The sequence below is a fragment of the Pseudophryne corroboree genome, chromosome 12, assembly GCF_028390025.1.
Source record: "Pseudophryne corroboree isolate aPseCor3 chromosome 12, aPseCor3.hap2, whole genome shotgun sequence".
Taxonomy (NCBI): domain Eukaryota; kingdom Metazoa; phylum Chordata; class Amphibia; order Anura; family Myobatrachidae; genus Pseudophryne; species Pseudophryne corroboree.
Genome location: NC_086455.1, coordinates 172,290,918 through 172,315,448, shown reverse-complemented (window position 1 = coordinate 172,315,448; position 24,531 = coordinate 172,290,918). Strand labels below are relative to the sequence as shown.

Sequence of the window (24,531 nt, the reverse complement as noted above, 5' to 3'; positions counted from 1 at the left end):
ATTGAAGCCCCTTTCCCTGAATGAGATTTTCAGTACATTAGGTGGAATGTTAATTTCGTATTGGCATAGATGGTGGCGATAGGAAATTCTAACTATGAGGTCTCAAAACCGATAAAGTAGTAAATATGCCCCCTTATGTGTAAAAAAAATTATCTGGCACGCAGTGAACCATTTATTTATTTAGGAGGGGGAGGGGGGGGGGGGTAGTCCTGTGGCATGCCTTGCCCTTAGAAGATGCTCACTTTCTCCAAGGTGACCAAGTTATCTCGTAGTTCTGGACTGGCACATGTAGCCGGCTGGCAAACATATCACAGACATATCTAGTCGGGATTGAGGTATCTTTCCTGGTCTTGGGTGAACGGGCCAATGACTGCATAGGTGTGTATGCTGTACTGTTACTGGAGCGCTAGCCAATAAACGCCTTATAATGCTCCTGCAATGGCCGGGATTGGGAGGTTGCATCTTATGTGCAGTTTAAATGTATCTGCCCGACCTCCCCATCCCATAAAAGACCTAGCAGAGTGTGTACGGGGAACACAGGAGATCAAGCTGGGTACATAGCACTCAACGTTTACCTGAGTGATCGCAAAAAGGAGATTTCTCTATCGTCCTAAGTGGATGCTGGGGTTCCTGAAAGGACCATGGGGAATAGCGGCTCCGCAGGAGACAGGGCACAAAAGTAAAGCTTTTACAGGTCAGGTGGTGTGTACTGGCTCCTCCCCCTATGACCCTCCTCCAGACTCCAGTTAGATTTTTGTGCCCGGCCGAGAAGGGTGCAATTCTAGGTGGCTCTCATAAAGAGCTGCTTAGAGAGTTTAGCTTAGGTTTTTTATTTTACAGTGATTCCTGCTGGCAACAGGATCACTGCAACGAGGGACAGAGGGGAGAAGAAGTGAACTCACCTGCGTGCAGGATGGATTGGCTTCTTGGCTACTGGACATGAAGCTCCAGAGGGACGATCACAGGTACAGCCTGGATGGTCACCGGAGCCACGCCGCCGGCCCCCTCACAGATGCTGAAGCAAGAAGAGGTCCAGAATCGGCGGCTGAAGACTCCTGCAGTCTTCTTAAGGTAGCGCACAGCACTGCAGCTGTGCGCCATTTTCCTCTCAGCACACTTCACACGGCAGTCACTGAGGGTGCAGGGCGCTGGGGGGGGGGGCGCCCTGGGAGGCAAATGAAAACCTTTAAAAAGGCTAAAAATACCTCACATATAGCCCAGAGGCTATATGGAGATATTTACCCCTGCCTAAATGTACTAAATAGCGGGAGACGAGCCCGCCGAAAAAGGGGCGGGGCCTATCTCCTCAGCACACGGCGCCATTTTCTGTCACAGCTCCGCTGGTCAGGAAGGCTCCCAGGTCTCTCCCCTGCACTGCACTACAGAAACAGGGTATAACAGAGAGGGGGGGCAAAATAAATGGCAATATATTAATATAAAAGCAGCTATAAGGGAGCACTTAATCATAAGGCTATCCCTGTCATATATAGCGCTTTTTGGTGTGTGCTGGCAGACTCTCCCTCTGTCTCCCCAAAGGGCTAGTGGGTCCTGTCTTCGTATAGAGCATTCCCTGTGTGTCTGCTGTGTGTCGGTACGTGTGTGTCGACATGTATGAGGACGTTATTGGTGTGGAGGCGGAGCAATTGCCAAATATGAGGATGTCACCTCCTAGGGGGTCGACACCAGAATGGATGCCTTTATTTGTGGAATTACGGGATAGCGTCAACTCGCTTAAGCAGTCGTTTGCCGACATGAGGCGGCCGGACACTCAATTAGTGCCTGTCCAGGCGCCTCAAACACCGTCAGGGGCTGTAAAACGCCCCTTGCCTCAGTCGGTCGACACAGACCCAGACACAGGCACTGATTCCGGTGGTGAAGGTGACGAATCAACCGTATTTTCCAGTAGGGCCACACGTTATATGATTTTGGCAATAAAGGAGATGTTACATTTAGCTGATACTACAGGTACCACTAAACAGGGTATTATGTGGGGTGTGAAAAAACTACCAGTAGTTTTTACCGAATCAGAAGAATTAAATGACGTGTGTGATGAAGCGTGGGGTGCCCCGATAAAAAACTGCTAATTTCAAAAGAAGTTATTGGCTTTATACCCTTTCCCGCCAGAGGTTAGGGAGCGCTGGGAAACACCTCCTAGGGTGGACAAAGCGCTAACACGCTTATCAAAACAAGTGGCGTTACCCTCTCCTGAGACGGCCGCACTTAAAGATCCATCAGATAGGAGGATGGAAAATATCCAAAAAGGTATATACACACATGCAGGTGTTATACTACGACCAGCTATTGCGACTGCCTGGATGTGCAGTGCTGGGGTAGTTTGGTCAGAGTCCCTGATCGAAAATATTGATACCCTGGACAGGGACAATATTTTACTGTCGTTAGAACAAATAAAGGATGCATTTCTTTATATGCGTGATGCACAGAGAGATATCTGCACACTGGCATCACGGGTAAGTGCTATGTCCATTTCGGCCAGAAGAGCTTTATGGACACGACAGTGGACAGGCGATGCGTAGAGGAGTTATTTGGGGTCGGTCTATCGGATTTGGTGGCCACGGCTACGGCCGGGAAATCCACCTTTCTACCTCAAGTCACTCCCCAACAGAAAAAGGCACCGACCTTTCAACCGCAGCCCTTTCGTTCCTTTAAAAATAAGAGAGCAAAGGGCTATTCATATCTGCCACGAGGCAGAGGACGAGGGAAGAGACAGCAACAGGCAGCTCCTTCCCAGGAACAGAAGCCCTCCCCGGCTTCTACAAAAGCCTCAGCATGACGCTGGGGCTTCGCAAGCGGACTCGGGGGCGGTAGGCGGTCGTCTCAAGAATTACAGCGCGCAGTGGGCTCACTCGCAGGTAAATCCCTGGATCCTGCAGATAATATCTCAGGGGTACAGGTTGAAATTAGAGACAGAGCCACCTCGCCGTTTCCTGAAGTCTGCTTTACCAACGTCCCCCTCAGAAAGGGAGACGGTTTTGGAAGCCATTCACAAGCTGTATTCTCAGCAGGTGATAGTCAAGGTACCTCTTCTACAACAAGGGAAGGGGTATTATTCCACTCTTTTTGTGGTACCGAAGCCGGATGGCTCGGTAAGGCCTATTCTAAATCTGAAGTCCTTGAACCTGTACATAAAGAAGTTCAAGTTCAAGATGGAGTCACTCAGAGCAGTGATAGCGAACCTGGAAGAAGGGGACTTTATGGTATCCTTGGACATCAAGGATGCGTATCTCCACGTTCCAATTACCCCTCACACCAGGGGTACCTCAGGTTCGTTGTACAAAACTGTCACTATCAGTTTCAGACGCTGCCGTTTGGTTTGTCCACGGCACCTCGGGTCTTTACAAAGGTAATGGCCGAGATAATATTTCTTCTTCGAAGAAAAGGCGTATTAATTATCCCATACTTGGACGATCTCCTAATAAGGGCAAGGTCCAGAGAACAGCTAGAGATGGGTTTAGCACTATCTCAAGAGGTGCTAAAGCAGCACGGATGGATTCTGAATATTCCAAAATCCCAATTAATGCCGACAACTCGTCTGCTGTTCCTGGGGATGATTCTGGACACAGTTCAGAAAAAGGTTTTTCTTCCCGAAGAAAAAGCCAAGGAGTTATCTGACCTGGTCAGGAACCTCCTAAAACCAGGAAAGGTGTCTGTACATCAATGCACAAGAGTCCTGGGAAAAAATGGTAGCTTCTTACGAAGCAATCCCTTTCGGCAGATTCCATGCAAAGGGATCTGTTGGACAAATGGTCAGGGTCGCATCTTCAGATGCACCTGCGGATAACCCTGTCGCCGAGGACAAGGGTATCCCTTCTGTGGTGGTTGCAGGAGGCTCATCTATTGGAGGGCCGCAGATTCGGCATGCAGGATTGGATCCTGGTGACCACGGATGCCAGCCTGAGAGGCTGGGGAGCAGTCACACAGGGAAGAAATTTCCAGGGAGTGTGGTCGAGCCTGAAAAAGTCTCTTCACATAAGCATTCTGGAACTAAGAGCAATCTACAATGCTCTAAGCCAGGCGGAACCTCTGCTTCAAGGAAGACCGGTGTTGATCCAGTCGGACAACATCACGGCAGTCGCCCATGTAAACAGACAGGGCGGCACAAGAAGCAGGAGGGCAATGGCAGAAGCTGCCAGGATCCTTCGCTGGGCGGAGAATCACGTGATAGCACTGTCAGCAGTATTCATCCCGGGCGTGGACAACTGGGAAGCAGACTTCCTCAGCAGACACGACCTTCACCCGGGAGAGTGGGGACTTCATCCAGAAGTTTTCCACATGCTATTAAACCGTTGGGTAAAACCAATGGTGGACATGATGGCGTCTCGCCTCAACAAAACACTGGACAGGTATTGCGCCAGGTCAAGAGATCCGCAGGCAATAGCTGTGGACGCGCTGGTAACACCTTGGGTGTACCAGTCGGTATATGTGTTTCCTCCTCTGCCTCTCATACCAAAGGTATTGAGGATTATACGGCAAAGAGGAGTAAGACTAGTGGCTCCGGATTGACCAAGAAGGACTTGGTACCCGGAACTTCAAGAGATGGTCACGGACGATCCGTGGCCTCTACTTCTGAGAAGGGACCTGCTTCAGCAGGGTCCTTGTCTTTTTCAAGACTTACCGCGGCTGCGTTTGACGGCATGGCGTTTGAATGCCAGATCCTAAAAGGAAAAGGCATTCCAGAAGAAGTCATTCCTACCTTGATAAAGGCAAGGAAGGAAGTCACCGCGAAGCATTATCGCCGTATTTGGCGAAAATATGTTGCGTGGTGCGAGCAGCGGAGTGCTCCGATGGAGGAATTTCAACTGGGTCGTTTTCCTACATTTCCTGCAATCAGGATTGTCTATGGGTCTCAAATTGGGATCTATTAAGGTTCAAATTTCGGCCCTATCAATATTCTTCCAAAAAAAGAATTGGCCTCAGTCCCTGAGGTCCAGATTTTTATCAAAGGAGTACTGCATATACAGCCTCCTGTGGTGCCTAAGGTGGCACCGTGGGATCTAAATGTAGTTTTGGATTTCCTCAAATCCAATTGGTTTGAACCACTAAAGAATGTGGATTTGAAATATCTCACATGGAAAGTGACTATGTTACTGGCCCTGGCTTCGGCCGGGAGAGTATCTGAACTGGCGGCTTTGTTTTATAAAAGCCCTTATTTAATTTTCCATTCGACATAGGGCAGAGCTGCGGACGCGTCCGCATTTTCTCCCTAAGGTGGTATCAGCGTTTCACCTGAACCAGCCTATTGTAGTGCCTGCGGCTACAGACGACTTGAAGGACTCCAAGTTGTTGGACGTTGTCAGAGCCTTAAAAATATACATTTAAAGGACGGCTGGAGTCAGAAAATCTGACTCGCTGTTTATACTGTATGCACCCAACAAGTTGGGTGCACCTGCTTCTAAGCAGTCGATTGCTCGTTGGATTTGTAACAAAATTCAACTTGTACATTCTGTGGCAGGCCTGCCACAGCCTAAATCTGTTAAGGCCCATTCCGCAAGGAAGGTGGGCTCATCTTGGGCGGCTGCCCGAGGGGTCTCGGCATTACAACTCTGCCGAGCAGCTACGTGGTCAGGGGAGAACACGTTTGTAAATTTTTACAAATTTGATACCCTGGCAAAGGAGGACCTGGAGTTCTCTCATTCGGTGCTGCAGAGTCATCCGCACTCTCCCGCCCGTTTGGGAGCTTTGGTATAATCCCCATGGTCCTTTCAGGAACCCCAGCATCCACTTAGGACGATAGAGAAAATAAGAATTTACTTACCGATAATTCTATTTCTCGGAGTCCGTAGTGGATGCTGGGCGCCCATCCCAAGTGCGGATTATCTGCAATACTTGTACATAGTTATTGTTAACTAATTCGGGTTATTGTTTAGGAAGCCATCTTTCAGAGGCTCCTCTGTTATCATACTGTTAACTGGGTTTAGATCACAAGTTGTACGGTGTGATTGGTGTGGCTGGTATGAGTCTTACCCGGGATTCAAAATCCTCCCTTATTGTGTACGCTCGTCCGGGCACAGTACCTAACTGGAGTCTGGAGGAGGGTCATAGGGGGAGGAGCCAGTACACACCACCTGACCTGTAAAAGCTTTACTTTTGTGCCCTGTCTCCTGCGGAGCCGCTATTCCCCATGGTCCTTTCAGGAACCCCAGCATCCACTACGGACTCCGAGAAATAGAATTATCGGTAAGTAAATTCTTATTTTATGGTAGACTTACCATGGTTAAAGCTCTTTCTGCAAGGTACACTGGATTCCACAGGGAATAACATCAGGGTGTAGAGTTGGATCTTGATCCGAGGCACCAACAGGATAAAGCTTTGAGTGTTCCCAGGATGCATTGTACCGCCTCCTCTATAACCCCGCCTCCAGGCACTGGAGCTCAGTTTTGTTAACCAGTCCAATGCAGGAGCAGGTAAAAGAGACGGCAGATGTTAGTCACATAGAACCACGTTCTCACGACAGGAGAAGGTACTAGCGGCTAATGCCATATAAATCCAAAGAAGCTAAGTGCGTCAGGGTGGGCGCCCTGTGGAACCCAGTGTACCTCGCAGAAAGAGATTTAACAAAGGTAAGTTCTTACCATAAATCTCCTTTTCTGCAGCGGGGTACACTGGGATTCCACAGGAAATCACATCGGGGATGTCCTAAAGCAGTTCCTCATGGGAGGGGACGCACTGTAGCGGGTACAAGAAACCGGTATCCAAATGAAGCATCCTGGGAGGCGGAAGTATCAAAGGCATAGAACCTAATGAACGTGTTCATTGAGGACCACGTAGCCGCCTTGCACAATTGTTCTGTGGACGCGCCATGGTGGGTCGCTCAAGAAGGTCCAACAGACCGAGTAGAATGGGCCTTGATCGCAGCAGGAGCTGGAAGACCAGCCTGTACATAAGCATGCGCAATCACCATTCTAATCCATCTGGCCAAGGTTTGCTTATTAGTAGGCCAGCCATGTTTGAAAACCAAAAAGTACAGAAAGAGAATCGGACCTCCTGATAGAGGCAGTCTCTTCCACATATATACGGAGAGGCCACACCACATCCAAAGACCGCTTCTTTGGAGGACAAGTCAGAAGAGATAAAGGCCGGAACCACAATCTCTTGGTTAAGGTGAAAAGATGACACCACGTTAGGCAAATCCTAAGAACCGCCCGATCACGATGAAATATCAGAAAGGGTGGACGGCAGGACAATGCGCCCAAGTCCAAAACCCTTCTAACAGAGGCAATAGCCAGCAAAAAAAAGAAAAAAAGAAAAAGAAAAAAGGACCTTGGCAGTGGGCCACTTAAGGTCCACCGTCTCAAGAGGTTCAAATGGAGACTCTATAGGGGTTTCAGGACAGACAAATCCTATGGAGCCACAGGAGGGACATAGGGAGGTTGAATTCGCAATACGCCCTGAGTGAATGTATGAACGTCAGGAATAGACAATTTTCCGCTGAAACCACACCGACAAGGCAGATATGTGAACCTTGAGGGAGGGCAGACAAAGTCCTAAGTCCAGGCCTTGTTGCAAAAAAGCCAAAAGTATGGAAGTACTAAACTTGGAAGCATCGGAATTCTTAGCAGCACACCAGGTGAAGTAAGAATTCCAGACCCTATAGTAAATCCGTGCCGAAGCCGGTTTGTGGGCCTTCAACATAGTTTGGATAACCGCCTCGGAAAATCCTTTGGCTCTCGGGAGGGAAGCTTCAAGAGCCACGCCGTCAAAGCCAGTCTGTTCAGGTCCGGGTAGACAAAAGGGCCCTGAACGAGGAGGTCTGGGCGTTGAGGAAGTAGAAGAGGACGCTCTATCGAGAGACCCTGCAGGTCTGAGAACCAATGCAGTCTGGGCTACGCTGGAGCAACTAGAAGTAGTATTCCTCCTTCTTGCTCAAACTTCTGTAGAACCCTGGGCAGGAGAATGCTGCTTGAGGATCCCTTGTCCTTGATCCTAAGACCGGAACTTTGTGATTGTGTCGAAACGCCATCAGGTCTACATCTGGTAGGCGCCACTTGTCCACTAGAAGTTGAAAGACTTCTTGATGAAGACTCCACTCTCCGGCGTGCACATCCTGATGACTGAGGAAATCCGCTTCCCAGTTGAGGACTCCCGGAATGAACACTGCCGATATCGCTGGCAGATGGCATTCTACCCAACCAAGGATTTTTGACACTTCCGTCATTGCCATGCGGCTTCGAGTGCCATATTGATTTATGTATGCCACTGTGGTGGCGTTGTCTGGTTGGTACAGAACAGGCCTGTTCAAGTACAGAGGCAAGGCTAGTGTCAATGCATTGAACACAGCTCGCAATTCCAGAATGTTTATCGGGAGGAGATATTCCTCCCTGGTCCACCGACCCTGGAGACAGTGTTGCTCCAACACCGCGCCCCACACTCACAGACTGGCGTCCTTCGTCAGCAGGACCCAGTTGGGGATCCAGAAGGGATGGCCCCAGCTCAACTGTTTGTCTTGTAGCCACCAGCTCATTGACACATGAACCTCTGAAGTCAAGGAGATCATTTCAGATCTGATCTGGTGAGGCAGGCCGTCCCACTTGGAAAGGATTAACCTCTGAAGAGAAAGAGAATGAAATTGAGCATACTCTACCATGTTGAAAGCAGACACCATGATGCCTAGTACTTGCATTGCAGAGTGTATCGACACTCTGGGGCGAGCCAGGCAGTATCTGATCCTGTCCTGAAGTTTCAGGACTTTCTCTGGAGACCGAAACAACCTTTGGTTGAGTGCGTCCAACAGTGCCCCCAGGTGCACCATGCTCCGAGCAGGGACCAGCAAGGACTTTTTCAAGTTGATGAGCCACCTGTGGGCTTGTAGGAATTGGACCGTCAGTTCCAGATGACAAAGAAAACCTCTTGGGAGTTCGCCAGGATCAGCAAGTCGTCCAGATACGGCAGGATCCTGATTCCCTGATGGCGGAGAAGGGACGTCATCACCGCCATGACCTTGGTGAAGATCCGAGGGGCCGTGGCCAATCCAAATGGCAGAGCCTGGAACTGATAATGTAGGTTGCCAATAGCAAACCGCAGATATTGCTGATGTGAAATGGCAATAGGTATATGCAGGTAAGCATCCTGTATGTCCAGGGATACCATGTAGTTCTCGGGTTCCATAGCCAGTACAATAGAGTTTAGAGTTTCCATATGGAATTTGGACACTCTCACAAATTTGTACAACGATTTGAGGTTGAGTATCAGCCGGAAGGACCCATTTGGCTTCGGAACGAGAAACAGGGTCGAATAGTATCCCCTGCCTCTCTGGGTCAGAGGTACCAGCACTACCACTCCTGTGTCCAGGAGGGATTGCACAACCAAGTGTAGAGCTTGCGCTTTCAACGGATCCGAAGGGATAACCGTTGAGCAGAACTGGCGAGGGGGACGTTTCTTGAAAGAGATTGCATACCCGTGAGAGACAACTTCCCGCACCCAGGCGTCCGAAGTGGTCTTTAATCAGACCTGGGCGAACTGCAGAAGTTGGCCTCCCACCATGGGATCCCCCAGGGGAAGGCCCGCCCCGTCATGCAGCAGGCTTGTCTTGTTTGGAAGCAGGCTGACAGGCAGCCCAGGATTGTTTTGTTTTGGGCTTAGTGGTTTTGGAAGCACGAGCCTGTCTCGGGTACGCCTGACCTTTTGCTTTCCCTGGAGGTCGAAAGGAACGAAAAGTGGTACTCTTACCCTTCGGAGCAGAAGGATTAGTACTTGGGAGAAAGGCAGTCTTAGCAGACGCTAAGTCAGTCACAACCTTGTTCAGATCCTCCCCAAATAGGATGTCTCCCTTAAAAGGGAGCACCTCCAAGGTCTTCTTAGAGTCCAGGTCCACCTTTCAGGACCTTAACCACATAATACGACGAGCCAGGATAGACATAGTAGACGCCTTGGCCGCCATAACACCTACGTCAGAGGCCGCCTCCTCAATCTAGTGGGAGGCTGTGGTAATATACGACAGATATTGTCTGGCAGTGTCCGAAAAATCCTGAGGCAGCTCATCCTCAATTGCCTGAACCCAGGCTTCAATTCCTTTTGCCGCCCAAGAGGCAGCCATAGTGGGTCTATGTACAGCACCGGTAAGAGTGTAAATAGACTTCAGGCATCCCTCCACACGCTTATCTGTCAGTTCCTTCAGTGAGGTGACAGTGGTGACAGACAGAGTAGAGGACACCACAAGACGGGCAACATGAGAGTCCACCGGCGGTGGAGTTTCCCCACTTGTTACTCAACTCCGCAGGGATAGGATAACGAGCTAGCATCTTTTTAGACAGGGAAAACATCTTTCCTGGAGATGACCAGGATTCCTGACATATGTCAATTAAATGGTCAGAATGTGGTAAGACTACTTTAGCAACCTTCTGACGTTTGAACTTACCAGGTTTCTTAGACGCAGAAGTGGGCTCGATCTCATCATCTATTTGAAGAATTAGCTTAATAGCCTCCACTAGGTCAGGAACATCAACCTGCATTGTAGACTCCTCATCAGAAGCAGCTGCATCAGTGTCTGACGGATCAGTATATTCTCCATCCTCATCGGAGGAATTACCCGAAATATTAGTGGATTGTGAGGAAGAAATGGCCCTTTTAGATGACCCCTTGGCCCCAGAGGGGCGTGGGGTAGACCTTTTGCCTAACCAAAGATTGATTTAATTGTTGTAATTGGGTAGACAGTGCATCCACCCAGGGCGGATTAACTATGGGGACAATATGTGGCTGTAATGGCACATGAGGTCCCACAGGAGGCGTAAGAAGTATCACAAGTGTAGTCGGCATACTTGAGAACGCTGCCCAAGGTGGGTCCTGATTAGCCACAGGTGCTGCAGGTTGACTGGGTGCCCCTTAACCAGCAGCTAAAACTTCTCCCTCAGGTAAATCTGTGGTGCCAGCACTGCAGGATGCAGAAGTGTCCGCGGATTTCCCGCCCTGTGTAGCAGACATTATAAGGAATGTAGCCTTAGGGCGTATCAGTACAATATAGCAGGACAAACACAAAACCTGCAAATAATCCTCTATGTAATGTGACAGGAAATACAGGACACAGAACAGAGGATTTAAGCGGTATAAGGGGACTGAAAAACACAGGAAATATACCACATCGTATCGGTCTGTAAATGTACAGCACTGATGAAGCAGGCGGCATTACAGAGGAGACAGAGCCCTGGAGATCAGCCCAGCTATGGAATGGCGCCAAAATCTCTTCAGGGAGTGAGGGAGAGTGAAATGCAGCTCCAGGGCAGGAACACCAGCAGTAGATGGCGCCCGGAGCTGGGGGCGGGGCTACAGGTCAGCGCCTTATCCCATCTGCCGGTCCTCACCACCGGGTACTGTGGAGGCTATATTAAACGTACTTTAGTAAATCCGACCTGTGCTCCCTTGCCCTGGTGGATATAGTGGGGTCCCTGTTCAGTACAGTGTCCACGCTAGTGGCACGATCCGTCTCCTGGGACCGCAATTAACCGGCGGGTCCCACCTGGGGGACCCTCTTACCTCCTCCCTGATGTGCAGCTACGCGATCCTGGAGAGCGTCAGCGGTGGTGTGCCTGATTACCGGTGCGCTTCCGCTGCAAGCACCCGGGAACCCGGCTGTGGGAGTATGCAGCGCTGCTGGGGAGGTTTTGGAGCCGCAGCACAGTACGGCAGACTGACATAAACAGTGCTGCAGCCCTTGTAGTCTTCTTAAAAAGCTCTTTTCAGGGCTTCCTGGCGCAGCCCTACCTGTTAGTGACCTGCACTGCAGGCACCAACTTACAAACAGGGCTCCAGTGCCTGGAGGCGGGGTTATAGAGGAGGTGGTGCAGTGCATTCTGGGAACAGTCAAAGCTTTAGCCTGTTGGTGCCTCGGATCAAGATCCAACTCTACACCCCGATGTTATTCCCTGTGGAATACCTGTGTACCCCGCTGCAGAGAGCGTGTATCTAGCTTAACATTTAGCTTGGCCACATAGCATATCCTTTCTAGATGCATGCATCCTCCAGTCATGTAATTAATACAATGGCTTAGGTTTTACTCTATACTGCTTGGAGATAATGTGCCTGCCTGCCTGCCTGCCTGCCTCCCCCCCCCCCCCCCCCCCCCCAATGGTTAAGAAGAAGAAAAAGACCATACGGACAGTGAAAATTGTATTAAAAACAAACAAACCATGAGACCTAAAAATACCTTCCTGTTGCAGCTGAGCCAGGAAGAGTGCGAGGTAGGTGTCCGAGATCAGCTCCGGGCCTGTTAGCAGGGAATTCAAGTTGAACCACTGCAAAAGTTATACGGAATGTGGGGGGACGGAGGGGGTGGACAAACAAATATATCAATATCACATAACAAATCTCACTCCTCATGTTCCTACATTTTTAATTCATTAACTTTGATGCAACATCTGCCAATGTATAAATAAGCCCTGACATACAGGAAGCATAGATAAATCCAGATAAAAGCAACGCTCAGGGTCTTGTTTCAGACGGTATAAATGTATATTTTAACCAGCATGCTATAACATGTTACGCCACCATGAAGAAAGAACACTTTCGAGTCAATCCAATTAGGTGTGAGCTGCATTTGCAATCCAATTCCAAACTCACATTGCTTCTATCAGAGGAAATTCACATTTTTTCATGTGCACTCCTGACGGTGTGAAAAGTAAAGGAAAATCATTATTTAAATGTTAAAATGTCGGACCTGCTCCAGAACCTCTTGCTAACCTCCCCCCTAGGACTAACTTTTTCATTAGATCATACACCAAAAATTGAATGAAAGCATTTATTTGAACAAAAAAAATAACTGCATCGGATCATTTATTTTTATTTAACATTTTCTTTTTTCCTTAAAAATCGCCCAAAAAGCACCTTTTACTCTTTTTTTTTGTTTTTATTATTGCATTTTCCATTCATTCCTTTGTAATTAAACAAAACTCGTAATCATTTTTACATTCCTTTTACTGTTTAAAAAAAATGCACAAATCAGTTATTGGACACCTTCTGAAGACGTCTAGCGCTATCCTTATGCCCACTAATTGTCACTTCCCTGAGATCCAGAAAGCAACCCCCCCCCCCCCCCCCCCCAATCCCACACACACCCTGAGTACCATGAAAAAGCATTTCTAATGGGATCTGCAAATCCTTGTCTGCGAGTCGTATTCGGATGGTGTAGTGGTTAGCCTCTTTGCCGCACAGCTCTGAGGTCATGGGTTCCATTCCCACCATGGCCCCAACTGTGTGGAGTTTGTATATTCTCCACGTGCTTGCCTCCGCTTTCCTCCCACAGTCCAATCATATACTGGTAGGTTAATTGGCTCGCGACAAAATTAACCCTAGTGTGAATGTGTGTGCGTGTACATGTGGTAGGGAAAATAGATTGTAAGCTCCACTGGTAATATGCAGACTCGCACTTAATTGGATTGACCCCTAAGTGTGTTCTGAAACGTTGCCTTCACGTGTTGTTCCCACATGACTGCTTCACAGAGGACCACATTCCTCCACTAAGACGACGTGGAGCTTAAGACACGCACGGAACATAAAGGTTTTGCAGAAAATAGAGACATAATGACATTTTATAAAGCCGGAAACACTGCAGAACGTGGAACCCCAGACCTGCTCCTAGTACCACCAATAGAATGAGTACAGGACATGGGGTTTCCCCCTTTTTCTTTGTCCAGTAAGATGAAACATTTCACCACACTCTAAGTGCTGACATCACATGATAACACTTGTTCTATGTAACGATTGCTCAGACAGTAACGTACCTGTTTTCCCAGCTTCCTCACTGTAAACCAGTGCTCCTTATAATTACAGATAAAGGCGCGCTCATTTCTGGAAATAAAAAGAAAACAAATCTGACATTTTATCACAATCATCCTAATCTTTCTGGATTCTTCACAGTCACCTTAATACCAGGTCACTTGCTCAACTAAACCGTCACTATATATAACAAGAACGCCACAGTACAACACACAGATCTTACATAGGGTCTATGCCGAGGGTCTGATACTCCGGACTGTTGAATAGAATCAGCTCTAACCCCCACACTCTCAACGCGTCACTTATAACCTGTACAGGGAACACAGTGGGGACACAATCATCATCATCTGCGGGGTGAAGCCCCAGAGGGTCATCTGTATTACAGGTTGCCAGCATGGGATGCCATCAGATCCTGGCAGTCACAAGATCAACAGACAGAATCCCAACAGTAAAAAATGGGTTTAGGCACTAGGGGGAGGGCGAGGCCGCGGTCAGGGCCGAGGCCGCGGTCAGGGGGAGAAGGGTCCGGGCCGAGGCCGCGGTCAGGGGGAGAAGGGGTCCGGGGCCGAGGCCGCGGTCAGGGGGAGAAGGGTCAGGGCCGCGGCAGGGGGGAGAAGGGTCAGGGCCGCGGCAGGGGGGAGAAGGGTCAGGGCCGCGGCAGGGGGAGAAGGGTCAGGGCCGAGGCAGGGGGAGAAGGGTCAGGGCCGAGGCAGGGGGGAGAAGGGTCAGGGCCGAGGCCGCGGGAGAAGGGTCAGGGCGAGGCCGCGGCAGGGGGAGAAGGATCAGGGCGAGGCTACGGCAGGGGGAGAAGGGTCAGGGGGAGAAGGGTCAGGGCGAGGCCACGGCAGGGGGGAGAAGGGTCAGGGGCGAGGCCGCGGCAGGGGGGAGAGGGGTCAGGGCCAGGGCCGGGGGAGAAGGGTCAGGGCCGCGGCAGGGGGAGAGGGGTCAGGGCGAGGCAGGGGGGAGAGGGGGTCAGGGCGAGGCAGGGGGAGAGGGGTCAGGGCGAGGCCGCGGCAGGGGGAGAGGGGTCAGGGCCGAGGCCGCGGCAGGGGGAGAAGGGTCAGGGCGAGGCCGCGGCAGGGGGAGAGGGGTCAGGGCGAGGCCGCGGCAGGGGGAGAGGGGTCAGGCCGAGGCCGCGGCAGGGGGAGAGGGGTCAGGCCGCGGCAGGGGGGAAGCCGCGGCAGGGGGAAGACGGGGTCAGGGCGAGGCCGCGGCAGGGGGAGAAGGGTCAGGGCGAGGCCGCGGCAGGGGGAGAGGGGTCAGGGCGAGGCCGCGGCAGGGGGAGAGGGGTCAGGGCCAGGGCCGGGGGAGAAGGGTCAGGGCCGGGGGAGAAGGGTCAGGGCCGGGGGAGAAGGGTCAGGGCCGGGGGGAGAAGGGTCAGGGGCCGGGGGAAGACGGGTCAGGGCCGGGGGGAGAAGGGTCAGGGCCGGGGGAAGACGGGTCAGGGCGAGGCCGGGGGAAGACGGGTCAGGGCGAGGCCGGGGGAAGACGGGTCCAGGGCGAGGCCGCGGCAGGGGGAGAGGGGTCAGGGCCAGAGGCCGCGGCAGGGGGAGAGGGGTCAGGCCGCGGCAGGGGGAAGACGGGTCAGGGCGAGGCCGCGGCAGGGGGAGAGGGGTCAGGGCCAGGGCCGGGGGAGAAGGGTCAGGGGCCGGGGGAAGACGGGTCAGGGCGAGGCCGGGGGAAGACGGGTCAGGGCGAGGCCGGGGGAAGACGGGTCAGGGCGAGGCCGGGGGAAGACGGGTCAGGGCCGAGGCAGGGGGGAAGACGGGTCAGGGCGAGGCAGGGGGGAAGACGGGTCAGGGCGAGGCAGGGGGGAAGACGGGTCAGGGCGAGGCAGGGGGAAGACGGGTCAGGGCGAGGCAGGGGGAAGACGGGTCAGGGCGAGGCAGGGGGGAAGACGGGTCAGGGCGAGGCAGGGGGAAGACGGGTCAGGGCGAGGCAGGGGGGAAGACGGGTCAGGGCGAGGCAGGGGGAAGACGGGGTCAGGGCGAGGCAGGGGGAAGACGGGTCAGGGCGAGGCAGGGGGAAGACGGGTCAGGGCGAGGCAGGGGGAAGACGGGGTCAGGGCGAGGCAGGGGGAAGACGGGTCAGGGCGAGGCAGGGGGAAGACGGGTCAGGGGCGAGGCAGGGGGAAGACGGGTCAGGGCGAGGCAGGGGGAAGACGGGTCAGGGCGAGGCAGGGGGAAGACGGGTCAGGGCGAGGCAGGGGGAAGACGGGTCAGGGCGAGGCAGGGGGAAGACGGGTCAGGGCGAGGCAGGGGGAAGACGGGTCAGGGCGAGGCAGGGGGAAGACGGGTCAGGGCGAGGCAGGGGGGAAGACGGGTCAGGGCGAGGCAGGGGGAAGACGGGTCAGGGCGAGGCAGGGGGAAGACGGGTCAGGGCGAGGCAGGGGGAAGACGGGTCAGGGCGAGGCAGGGGGAAGACGGGTCAGGGCGAGGCAGGGGGGAAGACGGGTCAGGGCGAGGCAGGGGGGAAGACGGGTCAGGGCGAGGCAGGGGGAAGACGGGTCAGGGCGAGGCAGGGGGAAGACGGGTCAGGGCGAGGCAGGGGGAAGACGGGTCAGGGCGAGGCAGGGGGAAGACGGGTCAGGGCGAGGCAGGGGGAAGACGGGTCAGGGCGAGGCAGGGGGAAGACGGGTCAGGGCGAGGCAGGGGGAAGACGGGTCAGGGCGAGGCAGGGGGAAGACGGGGTCAGGGCGAGGCAGGGGGAAGACGGGTCAGGGCGAGGCAGGGGGAAGACGGGTCAGGGCGAGGCAGGGGGAAGACGGGTCAGGGCGAGGCAGGGGGAAGACGGGTCAGGGCGAGGCAGGGGGAAGACGGGTCAGGGCGAGGCAGGGGGAAGACGGGTCAGGGCGAGGCAGGGGGAAGACGGGTCAGGGCGAGGCAGGGGGGAAGACGGGTCAGGGCGAGGCAGGGGGAAGACGGGTCAGGGCGAGGCAGGGGGGGAAGACGGGTCAGGGCGAGGCAGGGGGAAGACGGGTCAGGGCGAGGCAGGGGGAAGACGGGGTCAGGGCGAGGCAGGGGGAAGACGGGTCAGGGCGAGGCAGGGGGAAGACGGGGTCAGGGCGAGGCAGGGGGAAGACGGGTCAGGGCGAGGCAGGGGGAAGACGGGTCAGGGCGAGGCAGGGGGAAGACGGGTCAGGGCGAGGCAGGGGGAAGACGGGTCAGGGCGAGGCAGGGGGAAGACGGGTCAGGGCGAGGCAGGGGGAAGACGGGTCAGGGCGAGGCAGGGGGAAGACGGGTCAGGGCGAGGCAGGGGGAAGACGGGTCAGGGCGAGGCAGGGGGAAGACGGGTCAGGGGCGAGGCAGGGGGAAGACGGGTCAGGGCGAGGCAGGGGGAAGACGGGGTCAGGGCGAGGCAGGGGGAAGACGGGTCAGGGCGAGGCAGGGGGAAGACGGGTCAGGGCGAGGCAGGGGGAAGACGGGTCAGGGCGAGGCAGGGGGAAGACGGGTCAGGGCGAGGCAGGGGGAAGACGGGTCAGGGCGAGGCAGGGGGAAGACGGGTCAGGGCGAGGCAGGGGGAAGACGGGTCAGGGCGAGGCAGGGGGAAGGACGGGTCAGGGCGAGGCAGGGGGGAAGACGGGTCAGGGCGAGGCAGGGGGGAAGACGGGTCAGGGCGAGGCAGGGGGAAGACGGGTCAGGGCGAGGCAGGGGGAAGACGGGTCAGGGCGAGGCAGGGGGAAGACGGGTCAGGGCGAGGCAGGGGGAAGACGGGTCAGGGCGAGGCAGGGGGAAGACGGGTCAGGGCGAGGCAGGGGGAAGACGGGTCAGGGCGAGGCAGGGGGAAGACGGGTCAGGGCGAGGCCGCGGCAGGGGGAAGACGGGTCAGGGCGAGGCCGCGGCAGGGGGAAGACGGGTCAGGGCGAGGCCGCGGGAAGACGGGTCAGGGCGAGGCCGCGGGAAGACGGGTCAGGGCGAGGCCGCGGCAGGGGGAAGACGGGTCAGAGCGAGGCCGCGGCAGGGGGAAGACGGGTCAGGGCGAGGCCGCGGCAGGGGGAAGACGGGTCAGGGCGAGGCCGCGGCAGGGGGAAGACGGGTCAGGGCGAGGCCGCGGCAGGGGGAAGACGGGTCAGGACGAGGCCGCGGCAGGGGGAAGACGGGTCAGGGCGAGGCCGCGGCAGGGGGAAGACGGGTCAGGGCGAGGCCGCGGCAGGGGGAAGACGGGTCAGGGCGAGGCCGCGGCAGGGGGAAGACGGGTCAGGGCGAGGCCGCGGCAGGGGGAAGACGGGTCAGGGCGAGGCCGCGGCAGGGGGAAGACGGGTCAGGGCGAGGCCGCGGCAGGGGGAAGACGGGTCAGGGCGAGGCAGGGGGAAGACGGGTCAGGGCGAGGCCGCGGCAGGGGGAAGACGGGTCAGGGCGAGGCTACGGCAAGGGGTCAGGATTCTGTGTGTCGGGATCCAGACTGCCAGGATTACGTACCCCACCGACCAGCATTATAAATCTGTGATAATCACTCACCTGGATAGAAAAGAACCCGCTGTCATCCATGTTCCCAGACGGCTGCTGCAATGGTGACAGACGGAAGCACAGTAATTATATAACACAAGAGACAAACACATGAAGCTAAAGGGTCGGTAAAACGGGATGTGGTCACGAGATGTCAACGGACACAATGTTGGCATTCGTGTCGACAGTACAATACTGGCATTACAGAAATATCAATCGGCTGAGATGCTGACTTCTGAAGTGCCGACGTAATCACACTGTTGACATTGCAAATATCAACAAGTGCTGACATTTTTTCAAAATGCCAACATCAGGTTTAGGGTCAGGAACTTACTGCAGCAAACGCCGCAACCTGCAGCTGCAAACGCCGGGACATCAGCTGCAGCCACTGGGTTATATTTAGGGTACTTACCACCGGAACAGACAACATAGCCGATTGCTGGCATTGTTTGCAGGTCGACATTTTATCAGTTTCAGTATGGCCAGTGTCGACAATCTGGGGCTAGTTCAGATGTTTATGTAATTCTACCATGTTTTTCTTATCAAATATGTTGGGGTTAGAATAAAAATGTGCTCAATGGGACGAGTCACAACATAAAAGCTCCTTCGCGCTGCACTCTATAAGCTGCACTCTATAAACTGCACTCTATAAGCATTACAATAGGGAACACAAACCAAACAATGAAAATAAGACGTTACACTAAAAAATATTCTCCAGACAGGCACGCTGCCACATAATTATTTCTCAGTGTATTAAAGATCAAAAGGAAGCAAAACATGGTGAATTTACTGTAAGGGGAGGCGGCCAGGGCTAGGCTGCAGGAGGGGGGAGATGGGAAACGGCCAGGGCTAGGCTGCGGGGCAAAAGGGGGGCAGGAGGCCAGGGCTAGGCTGTGGGAGTGGGGGGGAGGAGGAGGAGGCCAGGGCTAGGCTGCGAGAGAGGGGGGGGGGGGGGGGGGGGTTAGAGGAGAGGAGGCCAGGGCTAGGCTGCGAGAGGGGTGGAGGAGGCCAGGGCTAGGCAGCGAGAGGATGGGGGGGGGGGGGCGCAGGGCTAGGCTGCGAGAGGGGGGGAGGGGACCAAGGCTAGACTGGGGGGGCGGGGAGGCCAGGGCTAGTCTGCTGGAGGGGGGGGGGGGGGGGAAGGGGGGCAGGGATAGGCTGCGGGAGGTGGCCAGGGATAGGCTGTGGGAGGGGGGGGGGGGGGGGTTGGTGGCCGGGGCTAAGCTATGGGAGGGGTGGCCGGGGCTAAGCTGCGGGAGGAGGGGAGGCGGCCAGGGCTAGGCTGCGGGCGAACACAGCAGAGCATGCAATGCAGAACACAGCAGAGCATGCAATGCAGAACACAGCAGAGCATGCAATGCGTGAGTAAAGCAGACCCCGCTGCCACAGTAATAGTAACAAGACGCGAGTTATATTGTGTCCCGCAGAGTGTGAGATACTGTGTTAGCACCACACAGGGACAGATCACTAGCATGAATACTGCCAGGACACACAGCCATGCCCAGCAGGACCCTCTGCCTGTATGTGTAACGTCATACCCAGAGTTCCCTGACACAGCACCTGGAACAGGTTTCCCCTTACCTGCATGAAGGTCCTGTACTCCTCGCTGGTCAGCCCCCCCTCCGCCATCCGCATCCGCTCCTGCTCATCCAGCTGCATCGCTATGGAGGATAATTCCACAGGGCTGAAGTACTCCCCCTGCAGCAGGTTGTTGAGGCAGTGCTGGGCGCACAGGGAGCCCTCTTGCTGGAAGACAGGAGAAGGAACAGGCCCGTCATGTGACACGTACACCTGTCATACATGTAACAAGAAGATGGCAGCAGTCCCAGTCCCCCACCTAAACCTGTGTACTCCCATACCTCAGGCGTACGCCCCGGTACAGCCCCGTGCCTCAGGCGTACGCCCTGATATTATACACCCTATACCTCATACGTACAACCCCATACCTCACACATACACTCTATACCTCATACGTACACCCCGATACAACCCCATACCTCACACGTACACTCTATACCTCAGGTGGGGTCAGATACACACACCCGGCTACACCCAGATACATCTTATACTGTACCTCAGGAGCACATCCGGTACAGCCCCATACCTCAGGCGGAGTCAAACACAGATACACCCCATACCTCAGACGGAGTCAGGCACACATACAACCGGATACATCCCATACCTGAGGTGGGGTCAGACACCCCCCCACCCCCCGGATATACCCCATACCCCAGGTGGGGGTCAGACACACACACACACCCGGATACACCCCATACCTCAGGTGGGGTGAGACACACACAAACACACCCTATACATTCGGTGGGGTGAGACACACACACACACACCCGGATACACCCCATACCTCAGGTGGGGGTGAGACACACACACACCCCCGGATATACCCCATACCTCAGGTGGGGGTGAGAGACACACACACACACACACGGATACACCCCATACCTCAGGTGAGGGTGAGAGACACACACACACGGATACACCCCATACCTCAGGTGAGGGTGAGAGAGACACACACGGATACACCCTATACATTAGGTGGGGTGAGACACACACACCCAGATACCCCCACCTAATGTATAGGGTGTGAGACACACACACACACACACCCGGATACACCCTATACATTAGGTGGGGGTGAGACACATACCCGGATACACCCCATACCTCAGGTGGGGGTGAGAGACACACACACACCCGGATACACCCCATACCTCAGGTGGGGGTGAGACACACACACACACACACACCCGGATACACCCTATACATTAGGTGGGGGTCAGACACACACACACACCCGGATACACCCCATACCTCAGGTGGGGGTGAGAGACACACACACACACCCGGATACACCCCATACCTCAGGTGGGGGTGAGAGACACACACACACCCGGATACACCCTATACATTAGGTGGGGTGAGACACACACACACCCGGATACACCCTATACATTAGGTGGGGGTGAGACACACACACACACCCGGATACACCCCATACCTCAGGTGGGGGTGAGAGACACACACACACACCCGGATACACCCTATACATTAGGTGGGGGTCAGACACACACACACCCCCGGATACACCCCATACCTCAGGTGGGGGTGAGAGACACGGATACACCCCATACCTCAGGTGGGGGTGAGAGACACACACACACCCCCGGATACACCCTATACATTAGGTGGGGGTCAGACACACACACCCCCGGATACACCCTATACATTAGGTGGGGGTCAGACACACACACACCCGGATACACCCTATACATTAGGTGGGGGTCAGACACACACACACACACACACACACACACGGATACACCCTATACATTAGGTGGGGGTCAGACACACACACACCCGGATACACCCCATACCTCAGGTGGGGGTGAAAGACACACACACCCGGATACACCCCATACCTCAGGTGGGGGTGAGAGACACACACACACACACACACACACACACCCGGATACACCCTATACATTAGGTGGGGTGAGACAGACACACACACACACACACACACCCGGATACACCCTATACATTAGGTGGGGGTGAGACACACACACACACCCGGATACACCCCATACCTCAGGTGGGGGTGAGAGACACACACACACCCGGATACACCCCATACCTCAGGTGGGGGTGAGAGACACATACACACACACACACACCCGGATACACCCCATACCTCAGGTGGGGGCGAGAGACACACACACACACCCGGATACACCCCATACCTCAGGTGGGGGTGAGACACACACAGACACACACACACCCGGATACACCCTATACATTAGGTGGGGTGAGACACACACACACACCCGGATACACCCTATACATTAGGTGGGGGTGAGACACACACACACACACCCGGATACACCCTATACATTAGGTGGGGGTGAGACACACACACACACACACACACACACACACACACACACACACACACACACACACACACCCGGATACACCCCATACCTCAGGTGGGGGTGAGAGACACACACACACCCGGATACACCCCATACCTCAGGTGGGGGTGAGAGACACACACACACCCGGATACACCCTATACATTAGGTGGGGGTGAGACACACACACACACACACACACACACACCCGGATACACCCCATACCTCAGGTGGGGGTGAGAGACACACACACACCCGGATACACCCCATACCTCAGGTGGGGGTGAGAGACACACACACACACACCCGGATACACCCTATACATTAGGTGGGGTGAGACACACACACCCGGATACACCCTATACATTAGGTGGGGGTCAGACACACACACACCCGGATACACCCCATACCTCAGGTGGGGTCAGACACACCCCCGGGCACTCCCGCTTGCCTCAGCCATACACCCGGACGCCCCCGGGCACCGGCCCCGCCACTATCCGGCCTCCCAGCTCACAACTTACTTTCTCATGAAAGATCACCTCCATGTTTATGTGTCTCCCCGCAGGCCACGCCCCTCCAGCTTACGTCACGAAGTGCCGGCTGCGCATTAGCCAATAGAAGAGCCAGGGTAAGTCACGTGGCAATATGGGCCGCGCACATGCTGTCAGGTGACCCCTATTAGATCACATGATACGAGACGTGTGACGCCATGATGACTGAGGGCAGAAGCGGGGTCATTGCGGTTGCCGGCAGGGTGCGGGATGCGGGGTTCGTGTCACCATAGAGACGTGTAACTACAGTGCGGGGGATACTGCTGGCGGTGTGTTATTTGCTAGTAGTGTGCGGTGTTTGATGTGGTAGGGTGCAGAGTGTGATGGTATATGATATTGTAGTGTGCAATGAATGATGTGGTGATGTGGTAGTGTCAATATTGTGGCGGTATGTGATGTGGTAGTGTGCAGTGTGGTATGGTAGTGGGCAGCATGTGGTGGTGTGTGATGTGGTAGTGTGCAGCGTGTGGCGTTGTGTGTGTTGTAGTGTGTAACATGTGATGTGGTAGTAGTATGCAGCGTGTGGCCATGTGGTAGTGGGCATGCGTGTGGTAGTTTGTGATGTAGTGTGCAGTGTGTGGTAGTGTGCAGCATGTGGTAGTAGTGTACAGCGTGTGGCGGGGTTTGGTGTGGTAGTGTGCAGCATATGACAGCAAGTGATGTTGCGGTAGTGTGCAGTATGTGGTGGTGTGTGATGTGGTAGTAGTGTGCGGTGTTTGGTGACTTAGCGTGACTGCGTTTGACGGCATGGCGCTTGAAAGCCAGATATTAGCTCGGAAAGGTATTCCGAGTGAAGTCATTCCTACCCTGATACGGGCTAGGAACAGGGTAACATCTAAGAATTACCATCGCCTTTGGAAGAAATATGTTTCTTGGTGGGAGGCCAAGAAGTTTCCGGTGGTGGAGTTTCAACTTGGACGTTTTCTCCTTTTCCTACAAGCAGGGGTGGATGTGGGACTGAGGCTGGGCTCCATCAAGGTCCAGATCTCTGCTTTGTCCATCTTCTCCCAAAAACAATTGGCTGCTCTTCCTGAAGTTCAGACCTTTTTGAAAGGGGTTCCGCACATCCAGCCTCCCTTTGTGGCGCCTACGGCTTCATGGGATCTTGATGTGGTGTTGCAGTTCCTGCAATCTGCTTGGTTTGAGCCTTTACAGGAGGCTGATCTCAAGTTTCTCACGTGGAAGGCAGTCACCTTGTTGACCTTGGCTTCTGCCCGACTTGTGTCAGAATTGGGGGCGGAACTTAGGACTCGTCCCCAGTTCCTGCCTAAGGTTGTTTCGGCTTTCCATATCAACCAACCTATTGTGGTGCCAGTGGCTACTGACACCTCACTTACTTCAAAGGCCTTGGATGTAGTGAGGACTTTGAAGATTTACGTGACAAGGATGGCTCGTCACAGGAAAAGTGACTCCGTTTGACCTCTATGATCCAAAGAAAATTGGATGTCCTGCTTCTAAGCAGTCGATTTCACGCTGGATCAGGTTCACTATCCAGCATGCTTATTCCATGGCAGGATTGCCATGTCCGAAATCGGTAAAGGCCCACTCTACTCGTAAAGTGGGCTCATCCTGGGCGGCTGCCCGGGGTGTCTCGGCGGTACAACTCTGCCGAGCAGCTACTTTGTCTGGGTCAAACACGTTTGCCAAGTTTTACAAGTTCGATACTTTGGCCACTGATGACCTAAAGTTTGGTCAAGCAGTGTTGCAGGAGCCTCCGCGCTCTTCCTCCCATACTGGGAGCTTTGGTACATCCCCATGGTACTAATATGGACCCCAGCATCCTCTAGGAAATAAGAGAAAATAGGATTTTGGTTACCTACCGGTAAATCCTTTTCTCGAGTCCGTAGAGGATGCTGGGCGCCCACCCAGCGCTTTGCTTTCCTG

General features: G+C 54.4%; 1 protein-coding gene across 6 annotated transcripts in view; it reads right to left on the bottom strand.

The window, feature by feature from the left end:
- Positions 1-22,696, bottom strand: part of ATXN3 (ataxin 3) — a 66,716-nt gene extending 44,020 nt beyond the window's left edge. For 5 of the 6 annotated variants that reach the window (XR_010190529.1, XR_010190530.1, XM_063948574.1 and 2 more), the window contains exons 1-6: positions 22,618-22,696; positions 19,749-19,913; positions 18,180-18,224; positions 13,946-14,031; positions 13,728-13,794; positions 12,155-12,242 (exon numbers count right to left, since the gene is read on the bottom strand). Coding sequence is in view for 4 of the 6 variants with exons in the window: in XM_063948574.1 (XP_063804644.1) it covers positions 12,155-12,242; positions 13,728-13,794; positions 13,946-14,031; positions 18,180-18,224; positions 19,749-19,913; positions 22,618-22,641 (475 nt within the window). In the remaining 2 variants the exon portion in view is untranslated. The other variant, XM_063948575.1, reaches the window with a different exon arrangement.
- Positions 22,697-24,531: the final 1,835 nt, after the last annotated feature.